The sequence below is a fragment of the Dermacentor silvarum genome, chromosome 5 (assembly GCF_013339745.2).
Source record: "Dermacentor silvarum isolate Dsil-2018 chromosome 5, BIME_Dsil_1.4, whole genome shotgun sequence".
Lineage (NCBI taxonomy): Eukaryota > Metazoa > Arthropoda > Arachnida > Ixodida > Ixodidae > Dermacentor > Dermacentor silvarum.
The window spans coordinates 27,821,510-27,842,509 of NC_051158.1; the positions used below are offsets into that span (position 1 = coordinate 27,821,510).

Consider the following 21,000-nt stretch of genomic DNA (forward strand, 5'->3'; position numbering starts at 1 on the left):
ATCATGTTCCCTTGTTTTGCAAACATACTTTCTTTGAGAGGCATTTTTGGAAAGTCGGCTACTGTATTTACTCAAATGTAAGACACACCACACCGATCGAAATGAATGGCTCGCCTTTGTGGCATAGTGGATTCGGCATTTGCGCTGCTAAGCCCGAGAGTGCGGGATCAAATTCTGGCCACGGTGGCTACATTTCGATGGGGAAATGGGGGGGGGGCTGCTAAATGCTGAAACACACGTGTATGGTGCATTGGGTGCACAATAAAAAACCCCATGTACTCAAAATTAATTCAGGGTTGCCCCACTACAACATGCCTCATAATCCTCTTGTGGTTTTGGCACATAAAATCCCAGAATTACACTTTTTTAACATATGTAAATGAAAAATTAAATTCCCTGGATTGTGACATGCAACTCGATTTCCATACTTAAAAAAAATTACAGGTGCAATGCCCTTCGTTGTTCACTCACCAGTTTTTCACTGTGGGAATGATTTGTTCTAACTTGGATGAAGAAAATTTATTGCATCCGATCTACAGTGGACTGGGTATCACAAATTTGGCTCTGTTGGAGGAGTCTTCTTATCACATTCAACGACCTAGAGCATCTCATCTTTGGTGCTGTCTACAGCATTGACTATGGCATATGTCTATTGCCAAGGGAAGGGAAACGCTGTTGAGGACGGCAGGAAATTAGATGAAATTAGGAAATTTGCAGACACAAGGTGAAATCGGCTAGCGCAGGACAGAGATCGGTGGGAATTCGAGATCGGTGGGAGGTGTTCGTCCTGCTGTGGACATAAAAATAGACTGATGATGATGATCATGGCATTTGAGATACCACATATCTTAAACGTCTTGCAGACCACGGCAGCCTGACGAACTTGTAAAGCAGGCACAAAGCTTCCACACAGTTGCAGTGATGTGTGGATTGGATGACAGAAATTTCTAATGCCAATGACAATAGCTTGTCACCATTGTAGCTTTAGTTTCATACTCAGATCTAACACTCATTCCTTCTTTCTTACTTTTTTTTTCTTTTCCCCGAGAAATGTCTGCGTTAGAGTAGAGTAAGTATGCCTATGGTTGCTAACTCTCGAGTGGATGAAGTTGGGGAGGGGAAGGGAGGAAGAGGAGGAGGAGTGGATGTGACTGGTGACGACCGACTCTGTCAGTGCCAGAACCTGCTACTCTGTACGTACAGAAATTTTGCTGGCCTACCACGTCGCAATTTACAACAAAAAAGGTGCAGTAGTTGCCCAGCTAACACAGCTACCAATACAGATGCCTAGAGGCACTGTGAACGGTTTGGGCCTACAGAAGAACTAGAACCACGACAGAAACGAAACCTCCTTTAACATATGACAGTGCAATAGAAGACAGAAGAATGTGCAGCCAGGCTGTCAGGCATCATAAAAAGGAAATCCTGTTTATTGAATGCTATTCAACAAGTCTGTTACCTTTACTCAAAAAGTTGGGACTGGTCCCACCAAATTTGGGATAGTTGGCAACCCTAAGTGTATGTTTCACCAAAGGCGCAAACACCACAGCAGCAGCATTGGTTTTACAAAACATGACACTTTGCTTGCTTTATGTTTTTCATTTCGCTGAGAGGTTTGTGCCACCATTTACTTCGTGGAGTGACCTATTGGCAGTAGCTTGCCTGCTTGGTCCCTGTTTTGCAATCCAGCAGTAATAAATAAGGCATACATTTAACAATGATAGAGGAACAAGGGCACTTTTTTTTTATCTATACAAGGTGTTTTTGCTTCTGCTAAGTACATTTTATTTTAAGGCAAATTTCAGAGAGAGTGTGGCAGTGACTCAGAGACCATTGGGGTGGTATTCTCAAGCGGTCACTTTCACTTTCGTGAGATTTTGTGTGACTTGGCACTGGACATGTTGGCTTGTACGGCTGGCAGCATTTCTGGTACTGTGCCTAACTCGCTGTCTTTGTCTGGTACCAGGAACGCCGTCAGCTGTAATGTGCCCGGTGCCATGTCACGTGAAACCTTGCGAAAGTGATCGTATCCCCGAAAGTGATAGCTTGAAAATAGCTGCCTCTGCCAGTCCCTGCCATGTCAGCAGAGGCATAAAAAAAAAATAATAAAAAATGGAAGAGAAATACAAAAACGCAATAATGTTCTGCTCAGGCAGCTTGCGGTGAATTGGCTGCTCTTCCTAATCTTGTAATGCTGCATAATTTGTGGCACAGCTACGATTCCCGGAGGTTGTCATGCCGCCACAGCGCCAGATGCTTGTCGTAGAAGGAGCATGACGCCAGGGTGTCCTCGCCTGCCCAGTCGATGCCGTACACCATGGACTGGTGGCCGTCGAAAGTGCACACACGCTGCAGGACATCTGCGTGTCGTAATCGGTCGGGACTGAAACTCTGAAAGTGCACTTGAAAACCAGCTTAAGAGCAAGCGGTCATTGGCTCACTGCTGATACCACCTTTAGGATTTATGGGACACTTACATAAACGAATCAATCAAAGTTTTTAAATGCAGTGTCGGAGCGTCGGCTGTTGTCTGAAAGTCATATTTACCACTGAAGGGACAAATACACAGTAAGGAACAAAGCAAAGACACAGGCAGTCATCATTTATGCATCTGTCATTGTGTTCTTTATTGTGTATTCATCTTTCTTGCAGCAATTATGTCCTTAGTCAAATACCAATTAGGCCAAGGACAAGATCTTCTGAAGATTACTTTTCATGTCACAGGTGACACTCTAGTGTATTGCCTTAAAAATTGACGTTGGAATGCTCCTTTAGAACGTCTGTCATTGCACACTGAGTGGTCACTGAGCTGTCACAGTGTGTCTGACATCACCTGATGATTACCTCTTAACAGTTGCTGTCTAGATAGCAAATACAAGCACCACTTTTTCCGTGTCTGCATCCTTACGAAGAAGATGAAAAGTTACAGAACAGCTTGTTTATCGTCTTTCGAGCAAAAGAACTGGGACCTGCCATTTTCATTGCATTTTGTGAGAGAATGATGACAATGAACTGTGAATGCTGACTACACACAGCATCCATCTGTGACCTGAATTGGGCTAGCTGAACATAGGCGCTGCCCTAGGCAAGTGCTAGCAGAGTTTCAAAACTGCACCTGTGACTCACTTGGATCATCCAGCTTTAACCAGCGAACTCGTTTTAAAAAAATAAAAAAAAACATCTGAACTGAGGAAATGATAGGACAGTTAATCAGCCATCATCAGCCTATTATCCTATGTGCCAGGTGAAGGCCTTCTACCGAAAGGACTGGGATCAGACAGATACCCAGGCCTCTGACTGAAGCTTCATCTGGCAGCAATTGAGTGAGCCAGCACCCATGGCCACTGTCCATGCTTGGCGCACCTTCCATTTTTATTTGCAACAGGCCTCTCCCAGCGACCTCCAAGTTATCTTGCTCTTCAAATCAACCAACTCAATCCTATGGCTGCTAATTTCCTAATCTCACCACACCGTCTTATTCTCTGCAGTCCTTGCTGTTCCATGCACATGCCTTTTCCTGACACCCATTCTGTTTTACTGTAATAGACTACGGGTTATCAATCTGTTCTGCGTGTTACGCGGCTTGCCCAAATCCATTTCTTTCTCTTAACCCCAACTGGAACGCTGGCTACTCCCATATGCTGTCTAATCCACACCGCTGTCCTTCCATCTTTTAACGTTATATATATACAGTGAAATCTCAATAAACGGAAATCACTTAAACGGAACACCATCCTCATGGTTAGCTGGTTTTGTATTCATACAATGCTAATAATTAGCTTTGTCTCCTGATGAACGGAACCCCTGATAAACAGAGCCAATTTCCCTAGTCTCTTGAGGTTCCGTTTAAAGAGAGTCCCCTATACATACATTCATTCCGTCGCTCACTGCACTGTCCTAGGTCTCCTCTCAACTTTCCCTTGTTATCCTCCAAGTTTTGGACTTGCAGGTTAGCAGCAATTACATACTTCTCTCTTCAGTGATATCTATCTGTAAGCTGCTGGTCATAACTTGGTAGTACCTGCCACATGAACCGCCCAGTCAAATCGCTCAATAGCCCAGTCCTAATCGCAAGAGGATAGTTCAAACTGCGATGGGAGAGAGTCCTACCTGCAGAGCTGTAGGCAAGCACACACGCTCCTCCATGCATTGCAGCAACAGCCAGCAACTGCTGCTGATGCGGGGGGCCCGTTCTCCAGCGAAGCCGCCAGACACCGCCCCCTGCCTGGCCCTCGGCCAAAGGCTTGGAGAAGCTCCGTGTATCCCACAGCAGTACTTGCTCGTCATAGCTGCACATGACGTACCCACCATTTGGTTATACCAATGCTTAATACTGTTGTGGTGACATTTTCGTTACACAAATAACTCCGAATGCACGCGGGCGACGTTGTGTAAAACAAAAAGGAATCTCTGAAGTGGTGAAGACAAAAATAGATCAATCCTGTATCAGTACATTAAGCTTCTACAATACCAAACAACGCCACTTTTACCATGACAGATAGCTTGAAAAAGACAGAAAAGATGCAGAAATGAAAGACTGGTGGAAACAATGCCTTGTAGTTTCTGCCGTGAAGTCATGATTGACGGCGTCTATTCAAGCCTAGCTAGTCTTTTATGGGTAAAGATGGACTACATTGTGCAGTCGTACGTCAGTATAACGAAGACTGATATACGAATTATCGGGTATAACGAAGTATGTAAAAAATTGTCTGGCTATTACAGTGCAACAGATATATGCTTATATCAGATATAACGAACCCATTTTTGGGTCGGATGCGACTTCGTTATAGGGAGGTTCAACTGTATTGTAAAGGAATTGAAGACTGAACACAGTAAGTTTTGACAATGTTCACTGCCTCGCAATGGCCCACATTCAAGAAAATACTTCAAATTTGTCACGTCACACTGACATGCTGGCACTGCAGGTTCCGGCATGAAATTCAGGAACTGGGAGTGTGGTTTTCATTTCCTCTTCTCCTAATCAATCTCTCGCTGCAAAATTAACAAAAACAGAGCTGTGAAAGAAAAATCCTGATAGGTCTAAACTGATTTAGCGTCCCTTTAACACGTCCACTGAGGCAGCACTTTTCAAAAAGTCAATGCTCGCATGCCTTGGCCCACCGGTGGGTCACTTGTCATGTTCCTCGGCTGTGTTGTGACCCACCGGTGATTCACCAGGGAGCTGTGCTCCTTTGAAACTTTCTCGAGCTGGAGAGAGATGGAGCCATGACGCGCCAGAACAAAGGCAACAAGAAATCTTTTCCGCTGCGTTGATTTCTAGCAAAGATGTCGTTTGCGTACTGCAAGAAAGCCCTGCACAGTGGGAATAACTGCTTTGCCCACGCTGCGGTGAAAGATTAAAGGGGTACGGACATGACATTTCAGACTTGTCATTTTAAGTGAAGGAGTCAAAGCCTTCTAAACCTTGGAAAAGAAATATTGGAAAGTGTCCAAGCGGCCTCAATAATTGACTATAGATACTAGTTTCTACAAACAAGTTCGGTTTCAGTATCCAAGAGGTGAATGCAGCGATGACATCATAACAGAATGCTTTGCTTCACTCCTGCGATCGCTTTGGCTTCCGCACACAAGCACAGCTAGAAGAAATGCACGCAGCCGCCATTGCTCATTTTTGAAAGAGCAGCGTTGTCATCGCTGGGCCTTACTGCAACAAGAAGCCGACAAATTTCTGCCCTTTGTCATGACATCATAATGCCGATGGTGCCAGGTCCAGTATTTGAAGGCCAGCTCTAGCATCGAATCAAGACATCTGAAAGGTGTTTCTGAGCCTTCATACTTGTATGAAGTGCATGGTAGGGTTTCAAAAATGTTTTGAAGATCGGCGCTTCTTTAAGGCCTCCTTTTGTGGAGCTGCCAGAACCGATTTAGCCGGAATGCTGGTGCACATGCGTGCAATACTCGTGCAAGCAGCAGAATGCAGAACGTTTCCCTTGCTGAACGTAGGATGCTTCGTGGGTGCATCCACGTGGCTTATTGATAATGTTGCAGCCTAAGTTGCTCGCAGCTTGGCAAGACGCACCTGTCACAAAATATGAAACCTACGCTTCCCTGTAAGTGCCTCAGCGCGTGAAATCTGAGGGGAGCGTAAAGAGACACTTTGCTAAAGCTGTCCAATGACTTGCACCTGCGTGAAGGCTGCACGGACGTGCTCGGATGTGGTGGGAGAAGCTTACCTGCCCGACGCCAGCACGTGATCCTGGCTGGGATGTGGCGCGATGGCTGTCACTCCCATGGTGTGCCTGCAACCAGATTGAGCCTCGGTGTGGCCGTCTTCCGCATGTTTCAACTCTCCATGCACTAGTGTCTGGACTGGAGGGAGGTTTGTGGTTGTCACATAATTTTCTACAAAATTTACTAGAGGGAACTAGTAAATTTACTACTACGTAGAGCAAACAAAGCTGTGGACGTGTTATGCTGCACAACAGTGTCGTACGCAGCAAAGTTTTTTTTTTTTCATTAGATTTTTAGTCCGTAGTGTTTAGACGCAACCAAGGACGGAATAAGATGAACCAACTAGCCCAGCAACAAGTCCAGATTTTTAGTCATTTAGTTAAATATTTGAAGATCAGCATTAATGTATAAAACGTATGAAAACACGATTACAGAAGCCAATGTAAGGTATGGATCGGTCAAAAGCTATCTATGAATTTGTCAATTTGTGAACAGCCACAGGCTAGCGACAGATGATAGACTGGCTGCCTGACCCACTACAACTAATTGGATGCTGCTGCGTAAGGCTTGTTTCGGCTACCTGCGCAAGGTACGGACAGCCTGCGCAGGGCTCCGCTCGTCCCAGCAGCAGAATCGGCAGTCATCACCTCCTGCATCACAATGAAAAGAAAAAAGGGGCCAACTGTTAAAAGAAGGATAACTTTGGAGCTCCCTCTCCTATATAAGTACACGTGAACAGAGAAACCATTTTCTCTGAATCCACTGCACCAATTTTGATGAGGCTTGTTGCATTTGAAAGAAAAAGTTAAAATCTAGTGACTGTAACGAGCACACTTTTTTATTTAGACCATCAATATTTGCACAAAGCATTTTTGAAGACTTTAAACAAAACTGGAGCACCAAATTTTCAACTCTGTAACTTTGTAATAAATAATGATATGACAATTCTGTAAACACCTAATAAGGCATCTAAAGCGAACAAAATTGATGTATTATACACCGCTCAGAAATATGCCTGTAATCTGCAAGTAGAATTTTTGCAGAACCCTTGTAAATAATTTAAATTTTTCACATATGTCATAAACTCGCATCAAATTTGTGCACTTCAGATGCTATAAGGGAAGCACTATAAGGGAAGAACTGTGCTATATATATATTTTTTTTTCCAGCAGGGTTATGGACTTGTAAAGAGTTTTTCTGTTTTTTTTTCTTGTTTTTTAGCTTGCCAAATTTAGGCAATGTTGGTTAAAAATTCGACGCCTTAAATCAAAATTCTGCTTCCTACAATCAGTAGGATTTGGCTTTCTCTTAAGTGCACTGAGCATCATTCTAATCGGTTCTGTCTGATAAATCATTTTGGCGTTTGATATGTATTTGAATAGAGGAACTGAAGTTGGCCCCGAGCTAAGCTTCCTCTCAAGCCTACAACACAGGCCAAGTAATTGCCGAGTCTGCCAAAGTCTCAAGAGGCCTGTGCAACTTGTGTACCAGTGTAAAAGACGTGCGGCTGTGCAGCATCCCACGCAACCGTCCAAGCTTCAAAGTTGTGGCACTGGATCTCCGCCGTGGACTCCAAGGAAGCTGATCCACAGCTCAGTATCGAAACAGACCCGTTGGAGCAGCTTACAGCCAATTTGTCTCCCCTGCATCGGATGACACCAGCTTAGAAAGGCCATTGCCATCGCTGCAACTAAGACAAATCTACGCTTTGTGTGGTTTGGCTGCCAGCTGAAATAATACAGGATGCAGAGTCGTTAAGGTGTTCTACCACTATAAGGAAAGTGGATCAGAGGCAAATGAAACTGAGAGGCACATACACAAAGACGGCATTGCTTGTTCCGCGCAATCACAATCGCCAGCACCAGTTTACAGACTTTGGTATTGCAAAACCTATAAGTTGATACTTTATTTGCTACTACTAAGAGTCTACACTGTCTCTAAACTCTTCCTCTTTCTTTTAGATACAATACAAAATATGAATTGGGCCACATTGTTTAAATGTTATTGGGTTGTGCAACCTGTTTCAAACGAACTAAACTTGCTTGTTAGTGGTCCAGTCACACAAGCCAACAAATTTGGCTTGTGGTGAGATAAACATTATTATTTTTATTACTATTGATTATTATAATGTTTGCACGCACATAATGATCACGGAAGAGCTGGCTGGCTCCTTGAAATTGAACCTGAAAGTGTCTGTCAAAAGTACAGCTTGTGGCCCCTGTGGCATGTTTCTAAGCACAGGTGCCTGGTGGTCGTTCAACTTGTTCCTTCAGAATGGTACGGCTAGCCAAGATTACCAGCGGACTACTTGCCTCCAGTGTTTTCCCAATTACACCAGTTCTGAAACTTCTACTTCGAACTCCGAGCACATTTCAGGAATCAATCAGCAGAGATAACTGGTGTTCCGATTCTATACAGTTAGTAAACTGACTTGACATGCCACCAGTGGGCGATAAAACAAAACTCTACTTCTATGCGTCATTACTAATTACCTGCTAAAAATGCACTTGAAATGGCAGACCTGGCTGAAAAAGGAATGTAGCTGATTGGAAATACCGTTTACTTTGTTGTTTGTGCAATGTGTTCACAGACCTGCTTCGTTTTCTTCTTTGTATGGTGCCTGAGAAAGCAGTGCTTTATAAGGTCTATATTCCAATTCGCCTGCTCTTCATGAAGGCGCGCTACCACTTGTCTCATCCAATGCAGAAGCTATGCATTTCGCTATTCATTTTGCCAGTGCAACATGGCGTCGTATGCAAGTCGCCATTCGTTTGACCTGGAGCAGTCATCGTACAAAATGAGTTCGTGCCACTTCTCGCAGGAGAGGTAGAGTGCAGAGTTTATGCAAGAAGTGCCGGGCCAACTCGGCGCAAGTGCAGAACTGGTGCCGAACTGCAGTGAAATGGTTGACGAAGTTCCGGACAAATCGAATGGTCCTGTGTGTATTTTCATTGTCCATAGGTGAGGCAACAATGATCATACCCCCTCTCTTTATTGCTAATTGCTCTGCCTGGATTGTGAAATGCGAGGTCCATGGGGACTTCTGAAAATGGTGATCGAAGAGCTCTCTCTGGTTGCCTCATGAGTGGGTGAGCGGGAAAGGACTGACCCCGGTGCCCAAGCCACAGCCAGTGCCAGGCAGTTTGCGGCCTGACACGAAGCCTCTGGTTCCAGCCGTTCCTTCCGCAGCTGGCATAGCCGCACTGAGCCATCGGAGAAGGCACCTGCCAGTATGTCGTCCCTCCACTTGACATCGAGCGCTCCCGGCAAGGAGCCAGAGTGGCACAACAGCTGCACGTCTGCTCCTCCATGCCACTGAAAGGTAGTCAAGGCACCGTGACGCTCGCCTGCCTCCTGTAACATGGACAGCGACGCAAGCCATTTGTTGCTGGAACCAGTGGGGACGGTATATCTATCTCGTCAAAAGGTATATCGACTTGAAAAACAGACACAAGGGAAGAAGACTTGTGACGTCGTGTTGACCAGCATTCCAACGTTTGCCATTTTGACACACAATATAGCAGAACTTACGACAGCGGAAAGACATTTCGGCAGTCTCCCTACGTGTCGTGCCCATAATTCCGCTTCTAACATGACAGCCTGCTCGCCCTTAGCAGGCTTTGTGCCATTAAATGTTTTGTAATGTGCGACTAACTAGCTCTGACACACATGGGCAAGCCCTTGCCTAAAATGTTGCCACTCGCGTCATGCCATTTGCCCAACCTTCAAAGGCGAATTAGGTTATGACAAAGAACTTGAACATGCGAAACCACTTCCGTTATCTACGTCACACCATTCTCTGAAAACTGCACGGGCAAAGTGGCAACTGGTACTGGACAGCATGTGGAGTGCAGGGGCACATGATTATCCAGAATGTCTCGTTACTCAAAACCATTAATGGGGCACCGTAGTTGTGTAATTAGAAATAGGAACTTTTTCGACGACTTCATTGTTTGTATTACACGTCCATTTCGTTCTCTTCTGTTGCACATCTTTTATGTACTGCCTTATTATGTATTAACTAATCTATAACACAGTGTGTCTGTAAACTGGGTCTCGCTGGCACAATCTTTCATGCGAATGTGACTTATAGGAAGCAGTCAAAGCCTGCCGTGAAAACATAATGGAAGGGTGGAGTTAAAAATAAGCAGGGGGAAAAAATTGCTTAACACATTTATCAAAATGAAATAACCATAAATTGTCAGGTTTAATGGCCCAAAACTCCACTGTGAGTTATAAAGGTGGAAGGCTCCGGACTAATTTTAAGCACGTGGCTGCGCTTAAATCTAGGTACACGAGCATTTTCGCATTTCGACTCCATCCAAATCGAACCCTCATGATCAGCAGCAGCCCCACCGCGGCATGCTCTTGCTGTAAACATAAGTGTCGTGAGCCAATCACAAAAAAGCTACTGGCGTCTGAAAACGACTCGCGATTGGCCCGCGTCCATCCAATGGCACGGCTTCCTGTTCGGTCGAGCGGCCAATCACAAACCACTTCTACGCGCTATTTTTAAATTTGGCTCCCGGTAAGCTGACGGTATTCAGTAAGTTTATAGAGATATCTGTCAAAAACACCCACCAGAAAAATTTAACGTTGAGATGTGTGTGACTTACTTCATCCAACTTGTACATCCCAACGACGAACAATTCGGGTCTAACTGGACAGAACTCGACGCAGTCAGCCGGCAGGCCAAGGTCCGTGGACCACAGCTTAGCTGATTCGACCATGTTCGCAGATGCTGCAGTCATAGATGTTTACGATGATTGCGAAAAGCAGAAGTCGGCACTGTAAACAACTTAATCTCTAAAGGACCACATAAACCCGCTGGTAGAAACCAAACAAGGGGGAAAAACCACGTGTATCCATGTGGGCAGTGCAGCTATCTTGGCAATACGAAAGCTGTTTACTGATTGGTCAAATTTTAAAAAACCTACCAAACATGGAGGAAGGAAACAAAACAGGAGAGGCCCTGACGTCACTTTTTTGAAGCCGGAAGTGCAGCCATTTTGGTGTGCCACCTCTCTTTGCGCCTCCAATCAGGGGTTCTGCAACTCGCCGGAGCAGATGGGCGCGAACTTTGAACTTGCATTGTTACGAGCCGGCGGAAGTGTGTGCTCCTGACGCGCGTCAAAACAAAGCCTACAAAACTTCTGTAGCAGTTTTAGTGAAGCAGACGCGCTCCTGTGTTTTTCCGTGGCACGTTGAAGAAGACAACGAAGACTCGCGCCGTGATTGCTTGAGTGTATCTGTTGCTGGCCGACACTCCGACTCGCAGATCCAAAACACAACTTTCAAGCTTACACACCACACTCCAGAGTCCGCTTTTCTCGCGAACAAAAGGTGTTGCGGGAAAGACACCGGCGGAAAAATCGTATCTCACTTTTCAGCGACCGAGACCAGCAGCGAAAGCTTCAGGAGCGCGGTTGCCATGGCAACGTTGACATTTGGGGTACCCGTCCCAGTGCTCCTTTGCGAAAAACAGCACGTGACTTCCGCCACACCTTCTCCAATACGCTCGTGCTGGCCAGGGCCTCTCCTGGTGTTTCCTTCCTCCATGCTACCAAACAATAAAATGTTTTTTTTTTTTACAGATCGTCGCGTCATCTGTGGGTGAAGAAGTAAACTAAAAAATTGAAACTTGGTACTAACTTTACATTATTGATATAAATATTCTCATGAATAGGTAATGCTTAAACCTGGAAACATCAAAAATTAAACACCAGAAAATGGCTGCGTATAAAAGTAAAATTTCGCTACTAGTGCAATTTAAAGACTTTGCCACCGTCTGCTCGCTCTGCCTGTAGCTCCGCGCAATAAAACCGAGCATAAGATATCTCATAATATTGAGAAATTGTATGGAATAGAGGACCGAGGTATTGGACAATATATGAACCCTACATGAGTTGGATGGATTAGCACAATCGAGTTGTTGGGTTGTTGATGGGTGTCGGAAAGCACAAACACAAAATTAAGCCTCGCGCATGTAAAACGGCCCGTTTGAGAATACTGTCAAACGATTGTGAATCACCAGGGCTACTCGTAGTGTCGCGTGCCTACATCTAGTTATTTAATTTCATTTTCGCTGTCATGTTTAGCGAAATCATTTCCATGCCCTTCGAAAATGTCAGCGCGGACAAGGCTGGCACGCGTTTTTCTGCCTAGTTCCTTCTTATTCTGGCCAAGTGCACGCATGTTTGTATGCGTGTACTATACTGCGTATGCTCAAACGAACTTAATCCACGTCACCCGCAAAGTCTACAGCTCTAAATTCTCGAGTTACGAATTTTCGGTGGGCCTCGATTGAGGACACGCGAGAAGACTCATTAGCGGGAGGAGTAGCGCGCGCGCGTCTTCGGCGTCTGGCCACCGTGGCGGCCGCCTGCCGTGCTGCTGTCATGGCGGCCGTGCGATCGGGGTGGAGTACTGTCGCTGGTGAAATCGTCGCGAGACGCGATTATCGTCGGGCGGGGATGCAGCGAGGCCGCCGCGGCTATGGCGGCCACTAAACACGCGCTGCCATGGGCTCGGCCATGGGCAAGGGCGCCGCCTCGCTGCTGGACAGCCTGCCGCCCAACCAGTCGCTTCACGTCGTGATGCTGGGCCTCGACTCCGCGGGCAAGACCACCGCTCTGTACAGGCTCAAGTTCGACCAGTATCTCAACACGGTGCCCACGATAGGATTCAACTGCGAGAAGATCAAAGGAACCTCGGGACGCGCCAAGGGCACCAGCTTCCTCATCTGGGACGTGGGAGGTCAGGACAAACTGCGCCCGCTCTGGCGCTCCTACACCCGCTGCACCGACGGCGTCGTGTTCGTGCTCGACTCGGTCGACGAGGAGCGCATGGAAGAAGCGCGCCTCGAGTTGCAGCGCGTGGCGCGCGAGAACCCGGGCGTGCCCCTCCTAGTGCTAGCCAACAAGCAGGACCTGCCCGGTGCCAAGGAGCCGCGCGTCATTGAGCGATTGCTCGGCCTGCACGAACTGTCGGCCAGTCACTTGTGGCACGTACAGCCGGCCTGCGCCATCATCGGCGAAGGACTGGACGACGGCCTCGAACGGCTCTACGACATGATCGTGCGTCGGCGCCGCCTCGCCAAGCAGGCAAAGCGCAAGCCGCGGTCCTAAAAAAATTTGAGCCCTGTGGACTCCCCCGAGGTTGAATGTGCGTGTGTGTGTATGTGTGTCTATTACGGGCCTCCGCTGCTGCTGCCCTCCAGTGACGCTGTGTACTGTTGCGTGCATGTCGCAGCGGCGTGGCCCTCGCTTGATCCGTCGTTAATATTTACCTCGCAGGGTGGCGCCACCTGACCGGAGCGCGCATAGCGACGGCAGGCTTGCCCGACAAAGAACAAGAAAAACGCCGCGTCCCGTCACCGTGCTCTAGTTCTTTTTGTCTTCGTGAGGGTGTGCGCGCGTTCCAAAAGTGTTCCTGTTTCTTTTATTGTTTTTTTGTTCTCCCCCTCCCGACCCCGTGGTAGTAGTCATGTTCATCGTTTTCCCGGGGCGGGCGACGAGCTTTTTACGCTGCCGGTCGGCGATCGCTGCTCGAATTCGACGCGTGTGTATGTGTTGTACGCACAATTAACGCAACGCCGCCGCAATAAAGGAAAGAAAAAAAAAAACTAAAAACACCTCGGGGCCATTGATTTCTCACTCTCTTCCGCACCGAGCTCTCAGAAAATGTCTTGGGGATCACGTGCTGTGGCAGGCCCGTGGTCGGTCGTTATGGTGATGGGGCGGGACAACAAAAATCTGTGACCCCCCCCACTCTCCGGCGGGGTTGCATGCCTCCGTTCATTCCATGCTGCCTGCGGCGCATACCGTGTTGTGTGGTGTCTATCAACAGGTTCGGTCGGACCCGAGGCGCGGGCTTCGGCTCTACTTGCACCGCCGGTGAGGAAACGCAGCGGTTGATTGCGACACACTCTTCGATAATCGCATGCACCCAACCACAGCGCTCTTGCACGTGCATTCTGCCTCTATATAGGATTGCCGGACTGTTGTGTGCCCACTTCGAAGCAAACGTGCGTTTAGTGCAACCGATAGTGGGTGGCCGCAGCCGGATGCTTCGCCTGACCTGGTACATTTGGATCCTAAACGTTGTATACTCGTGTGACCCATTCTGCATTATACAGCCGAGCGCCCCTATACAACGAAATGACCTGTATAACGAAGGCGTAATTTCGTCCCGGTTCTATTTGTGAGGTGTGCCGTGCGCGACCTTCTACAACGAAGTGTCGACCTGTATAACGAATTATTTCGGAAGCCCCCAATCACTTCGTTATAACGGTGTTCGACTGTAATGTTGTCTTCAGCCCTTTTCGAAGTTAACTCGGAAGACGTTGCGTAATATAACCATACCGAATAGAAAGTCGCGGATGCACGCGGAGATGTATACATAGGTAGCATCAACGTGCCGACCTACCGCGCGATGTTGCACTTTCATCTGCTGGTTCAGACCATGAAAGGCGGTTTTTGCGACAAGGAACGTCAAGAGGTATCGCTTACTTTCTGCACATACGTGCAGAATGCTGCCTTCAGGTCGGTAATATAAGAAGCTACTTGAAAAGTGACTATGTGCCCGAGCTCTGTCTGAGGAGGACATATGGCCAGCTTTAGGCAAAACGAACTCGAAAAAAAAAAAAAAAAGTATGTACTATGCCTCCTTCACGTAGGGTTAATCCCGGTCGCAGATAGAGGTAGCGTAAACCGGCGCGCTTTTCGGGTAAAAGTAACGTGGCTATTAACAAGCGGCTATTAGCATGTTCTCAAGTCTTCGTGGTTTCTGCAGGGCGATCATATAAAGTGTTATGAAAATTTTAAAAGTCTCCTGTGGCAAAAAGCATAATTCTTGTCCTTGACCTGGGTTATTCGAAGAGTCGGACATTACTAGCACGAGAAATCGAAACAGATATGCAACTAATTAACAAAAATTCACTAATTAATTTCTTAATTAATTACTTTACGGCACATGTTGCAGTTCGTGAATTGTAGCCAGTGAGCTATAGCTTGCAAGACGTATTCACTTGATTTTCCAGGATGATACCAGTTTCGATATATTCGATATATCATTTCCCAAAGTGTGGAACGAAATACATGGGCGTTCCAGTTACTTTTGTGCTTCAATGCATAAAACAGCGTTTCGTAAAAAAAAAAAAAAGTGGAACAGTGCATTTTTACGGCAGGTTTGAGGGCGCATATCTCCAAACTGGCGTCATTCTTGAAATTCGTTCCAAGTGGATATATGCCTTGCAAACTCACCGGCAACAAATCGTGAATTGCAATATGTGCCGTAAAGTAATTAATTGAAAAGATAATTAGTGAATTTTTGTTAATTAGTTGAATATGTGTTTCGATTTCTCGTGCTAGTAATCTCCACCGCTCGAGGACTAGAATTATGTTATCTGCAACACGCTACTCGTATTTGTAAAAATTCCATTTAAAAAATTAAGATGATCACCCTGTATACACACCTCGCGGTAGCTGGATTTTATTTAGGGACGCACTTCAGCTCCAGGGTCTACTTTATCCATAGCGTGCATCAGGTGCATAAGACTTGCGCGGCCCTTCGCTCATATCCACGTACGACTACATTGAACTACACCACATTTGCATCGGGGACGGGAAAGTACGTATCCTTACTGAAATACCTCGCATCGTTGAAGTCCATGTGCTGTCACGCTGTTACCGGTGCTTTTGAGCAATGCTCACGTGGGCTCACGCGCGATCAGTCCAGAGGGCATCATCCGTATGGCGACAGCCCAGGCAGCACTCGTTGGATAGGTCTATATCTGGTCGCGGGTAATTACCGCTCGCTTTGGCCGTCCAAGCTGAGTGCCCCACATGGACGATGCGTCCGTGAAAAAGAAAATTGATTCGTTCGTGGAATTTATAACGTCCCGAGCTATATCGCACAGGTTACGAGAGACGGAACGCTGTCGTCTGCGGTTCATGAACGAAATACAGAACCTAACTAAGAGAGCTGACCAAGAATGAGCAGGCGCGTATAATTGGTGTTGGCGTAGCAAACGCTTGGAGGACGCTTAATTCTCCTTTAAGAGTGGAACGCGATAGCATTAAAAGATCCCCGACTGCTTTTCACGCTTCCCGACAACTGCAGCTTATGTAACCGTAATGTTTACCGGGAAACGCTGGCGGCGAACGCTATGCGCGAATTAAGGCGAGCGTGCTGGTAGAAGAAACGCGGTCTCTTGCTTTGGGGCTGATCCCGGAAGTAGTGCACAACAGCACCAAACAATTTACAAAGTTTTCAGGTCTCTGTTATTGTGTCGCACTTTTAATATTTCAGTCTGAGGAGATTTAACATAAAAGGCATGCGCTCTCGGTGTTTTGTTTCGTGACATTCGTTCTCAAAATTCCGAGGAATAACTTTGGCAAGAATGTGTGAGCAACTTTAGTGATAGAATAATGTGGCAATATAGCCCGCATATACCGCATATCATATAGAGCAAGGCGTGGCATATACATATACCTAAATATATACGGAAACTTTCGCTCACGTAAAACTCCGCCGAACACCGAATTTTCTGCGACACGGGGCCCTTAACGCATGATCAAACTGTCGATTGTGAATGGGATATGAAAAGTCATCGGATATGGCTGTTGCCAGTGACGTAGCCCCTCCCCATCAATTGCCAGTGACGTAGCCCCTCCTGATGCACCCCCTCCCCATTTTTTTTTTTTTTTTTTTTTTTTGTGATGAAGGTCGGATACAAGTTAAGCCTGCAGTGAAGCACCGCCCACGCACTCATAACCGCCAGCCACTGTTCCTCCGCCAGGATGCAAATATAGTTCGCACTTCAAAGTTTTCCTGTTACCTAAATAAGGCGGTAACCACAAAAATAAAATTTTATACGTTAACTTTTCACTCGTCCATTATAGTGGAACGTACAAGTACGACAAGTACAGTCGTATCCAGTACGACGCCATTTTGAAAAGGTCGCGTGATGACGATTTTGTTTGCTTCTGTGATTGGCTGGCGGAGTAACACAACCCCGCGCGGTCCGTGTGCCTTTAATAGTACGCGGCCTGCCCAGCCTCCCTCTCAACTTAACTCTTAACCGGTCTAATGCGTGGCCCGCCCCCTCCTCCCAGAAAAAGATCGCGCTGCGCCACTGGCTGTTGCCGTCTAGTTTGCACGTGGATGCCGGCGAACTGATGCCCTCCAAGGAACATGCGGTTGAGAGAGTTGATGTGGCTTGCTAAAAATTAAGTGTACCTCAACGAAAGAGGTCACACGATCACCGCTACTGTGGTTCAATGTGGGACAGATCAAAACCGCATTCTTCGGAAATTACTTTTATCAGTACACATGTACGTACAAGAAAGGAATTTAAAAAAAAAAGAAAAGAGAAAAACTGCCGCGTATATAGTCAATATGCCACGTGTTTAGTGGCGCCTGCGTAAAACGCAGTTTAATGATACGGTTTTCGTTTGTCCCAAAAGAGGCGATCCGTGGAGTATATAGCATCAATTAAGGAGGGGAACCTCATCGAAGTAAATTGAGAAGCGGAGGTATATAAAGGGATGTATTCGCATGCGCGCTCAATTTTGGTTTCTATAACAGCCGAACATTCCAAGTCATGCCCATATGTCAGACGAAGTGTCGAAACCTGAATCTACTAAGTAGCAAAAGTGTACCGAAAACGTTTGCAGAAACAGAGAACTGTTTTATGCGGCCGCTTCTAGGTGGCTAAAAATGAACCACTGAATGATATGAGCGCCCGAAGAAACCATATAGGACAGGGAGGCGTCGTAATCACGAAGTAACTGTCAGTTCAAATGACTATATGCAGACTTCAATCTTCGCTGGATAAAGGCAAGCATCATCATCATCGGCCTATATTTATGTCCACTGCAGGACGAAGGCCTCTCCCTGCGATCTCCAATTACCCATGTCTTGCGCTAGCTGATTCCAACTTGCGCCTGCAAATTTCCAACTTCATCACCCCACCTAGTTTTCTGAAGGCAAGCATACGTACCTGTCCTTAATTCAGGAGAGTTAAACTCGGGGCAGAATTGCCTGAATGTATATATAGTCTCTCCGCGGACTATACATTGAGTACAAGTCAGAACAGTAGTGTCTATTTTTTCTTCGCTTTTTTTTTTTTTTTTTTTTTTTTGCGAAACCCTCGTCGTAGACAAATGGAACAGGCAACTACAGGCGAGGGGAGGGTAACATTATAGTGTCTCGTGGGGTCCCGCTACTGGCCCCTCTTTTGGATCCGGCCCTGTACACGCCTGACCCCATTGTCGCGCATAGGCGTATAGAGGAGGTTAAGACAACGACGCGGAAGTCAAGAAAACAGGAAGTTTTAGACATCATCAGCAGCAGTAGCCCAATTTATAGACGAATGCCTCGAAAGTTTCACCATGGTGGTGGCATGATGGGGAAAGGGGGGGGGGGGGGGTGAGAAGGGCGAGAAGATCGAAGCCTTCTTCGATCTCGCTCGATTGTACAGTTCCATTCAATCAGCGGTGGCCGGAATGGACAGTCCACTAGGTAGACCCTTACAGAATACCCCTCCTGCCACCATCCTATGCCTGCAAGTTTCCTCATCAGCATCATCATCGCACATAGCCCTAATCCTCTGCAGCCCTTTACGAGTATACTTAATTCGGCGACCCCATTCTGTTACTCTCATGGCCCGCCGGTTATCTACGGCACAACTTGCCCTGCTCAGCCACATTCCGTCATCGTAAATCTCAATTAAATACGATATCGGTAACCGCTGTACCCCTGATTTGCTCTGTAATTAATCCACACCGCCGGCTTCCTATTATTATTTTTCGTTCCATGCATCGCTCGCTGCGTGATCCTCAGTTTCTTCTCAAGCTTCTTTGTTGAAGTTTCTGCCCCATATAGGTTAATGTCGGTACATAGAATTCAATTTTACACTTTTATTTTTTCAAGGATAACGGTAAGCTGCCGCGGTCATGCTCCTTGGTATAATGCCAGTCGATATGGCTCGCCATATGCAAACCCTGCGGGTGCAACCTGGTTAACCTCTCTGCGTTTCGTTTTCTTTCAATGTTTTAAAAAAGGAGGATCCATTCCAAGGCGTCCCAATAGGGGACGTCATCAGTCCCGCGTGTACAGACACCCAAGTATTCTGCAACTCTCTTAGCCACCTCACGCGAGTAGCGCTGAAATGGCATTCCACCGCGGACTTGTTAACATCTTAAGTGTTATGCATCTTTTAATTAGGGGTGTGCGAATAGCAATTCTTGAGACCGAATCGAATATTTTTTTCGAATAGTTTTCGAATAATGAACAACCGTTTTCAGCAATTGATGTAAAACGGCATGCACATCGTAGTATTCATCAGCGTAGCAATTTTTCTCTCATTACATTGCGCATTATCATACGTTGTTCGTCAAAACGCAGGAACGGAGCATTAGGAACTAATTAAACAGTTCGCATATATACAGCACTTTTCGGAGAGCGCTTATGATCCCTGTAACGTAGCCTGCTGCACTATACTAACCTGGCACTATATAGGTAAGTTCTGGGGTTTAATGCGTATGTTATTACCGCAGGGTTGAAAAGTGTCGTCCTTTTGCTCCAACTTTATGTTTGATTGCGCACAGTTAACATTTTTAAAATATTCGAAATACTGTTCGAAAAATATTCGTATTTACAAATAGTGACTATTCGATTCGAAGACCGAATCGAATAGGACAGCTATTCGATTCGTTATTCGAAAGTTTCGAATATTCGCACACCCCTCATCTTTTCGTTTACGTTTCGTTCAACGCATAGAGTTTCTTACTATATTATAGTGAGAAACTCTATGTTTCAACGTATGCGCGTGGTTAACAAAATATTGGGCGCCGCTACAAGGCGCTTACGTCCGCCATTTCCTAAAACCCAAGGTTCCTTGCACATTTTGGCCTTCGCCTCGCATGGACTCCATCGTCGCGTCTCCATAAGTAGCGCAGACCAACTGCCGGCGCCGGGCCCATTTCCACCACCGGCCTGGTATATAAGAAACAAAGAAGGAGGCCACGGACGTCCTTCGAGATAAGCATCTCGATGGTCCGCGGTAGCCCGGCGTGTTTATACCGTTGTGTGCGCCATCGACGTACAGCAGCACGGTTATACTAGCAGCTGTCGTCAACGTCCAACACGTGAACGAGACATATGAGTCGATGAAAGCGGTGGGGTGATGGGAGGGCAAGTGGCGCGCGCGCGTTCGACCCGGGTCGCGCGGCCCCATCGAGTGAATACGTGTGCACGCCTCGCCTCATCGAGCGGTCGCGGTAAAGGCTGTCCCTTCTCAACGTTTCGGCGAAACGCGATTCACCCAGCGTATATGGAATTGCACCCCATATATGAATGGCTTATTCATAAAAATGCGTCGGCAGTCGTGTCACGGTACTGGCGCATTTTTGTTGTTTTTTTTCGTCTGCTTCTGCAGAGCAGACGTGCACCAGTGGAACCAGCACGTCGATGGGTCATCATCAAGGGCCGCGTAATCGCGGTTGAGTGGACGCGAACTGAGGTTTTTTTTTTTTTTTTTCCCCGAGTAACAACGCATTGCACGCTTCGTGGAACTCTAGCTGCTGCGAATGTGTGCCGACGCAACGTCGATCGCTTGTCGATCTGTATATACTGAGAAGCAGGCTGTATCTGGCCGCCGGCCTGTCCGTCTGCTTGCATAATATACATGCACGGCTTGATGCACATATAATGCCTCTCGTGAAATAATTGCCTGTAAGAACAAGTGCGTTATAAACGCGACAATTACCTGGTTGACGGATTGTGCACGTACGGCTTCTATAT

General features: G+C 46.6%; 2 protein-coding genes across 2 annotated transcripts; one reads left to right on the forward strand and one right to left on the reverse strand.

The window, feature by feature from the left end:
- Window positions 1-1,411: 1,411 nt before the first annotated feature.
- Window positions 1,412-10,922, reverse strand: LOC119453164 (diphthine methyltransferase). The gene is made up of 7 exons (XM_037715171.2): window positions 10,809-10,922; window positions 9,302-9,546; window positions 7,681-7,835; window positions 6,773-6,842; window positions 6,195-6,260; window positions 4,111-4,289; window positions 1,412-2,360 (listed from the first exon to the last, which is right to left on the reverse strand). Exons 1-7 carry the CDS (start codon window positions 10,920-10,922, stop codon window positions 2,215-2,217), a joined length of 975 nt encoding a protein of 324 aa, XP_037571099.2. The 3' UTR covers window positions 1,412-2,214.
- A 1,665-nt stretch (window positions 10,923-12,587) lies between these two features.
- Window positions 12,588-13,552, forward strand: LOC119453165 (ADP-ribosylation factor-like protein 4C). The gene has a single exon (XM_037715174.2). The coding sequence runs from the start codon at window positions 12,714-12,716 to the stop codon at window positions 13,317-13,319; it is 606 nt and encodes a 201-aa protein (XP_037571102.1). The 5' UTR covers window positions 12,588-12,713; the 3' UTR covers window positions 13,320-13,552.
- The last annotated feature ends 7,448 nt before the right edge of the window (window positions 13,553-21,000 follow it).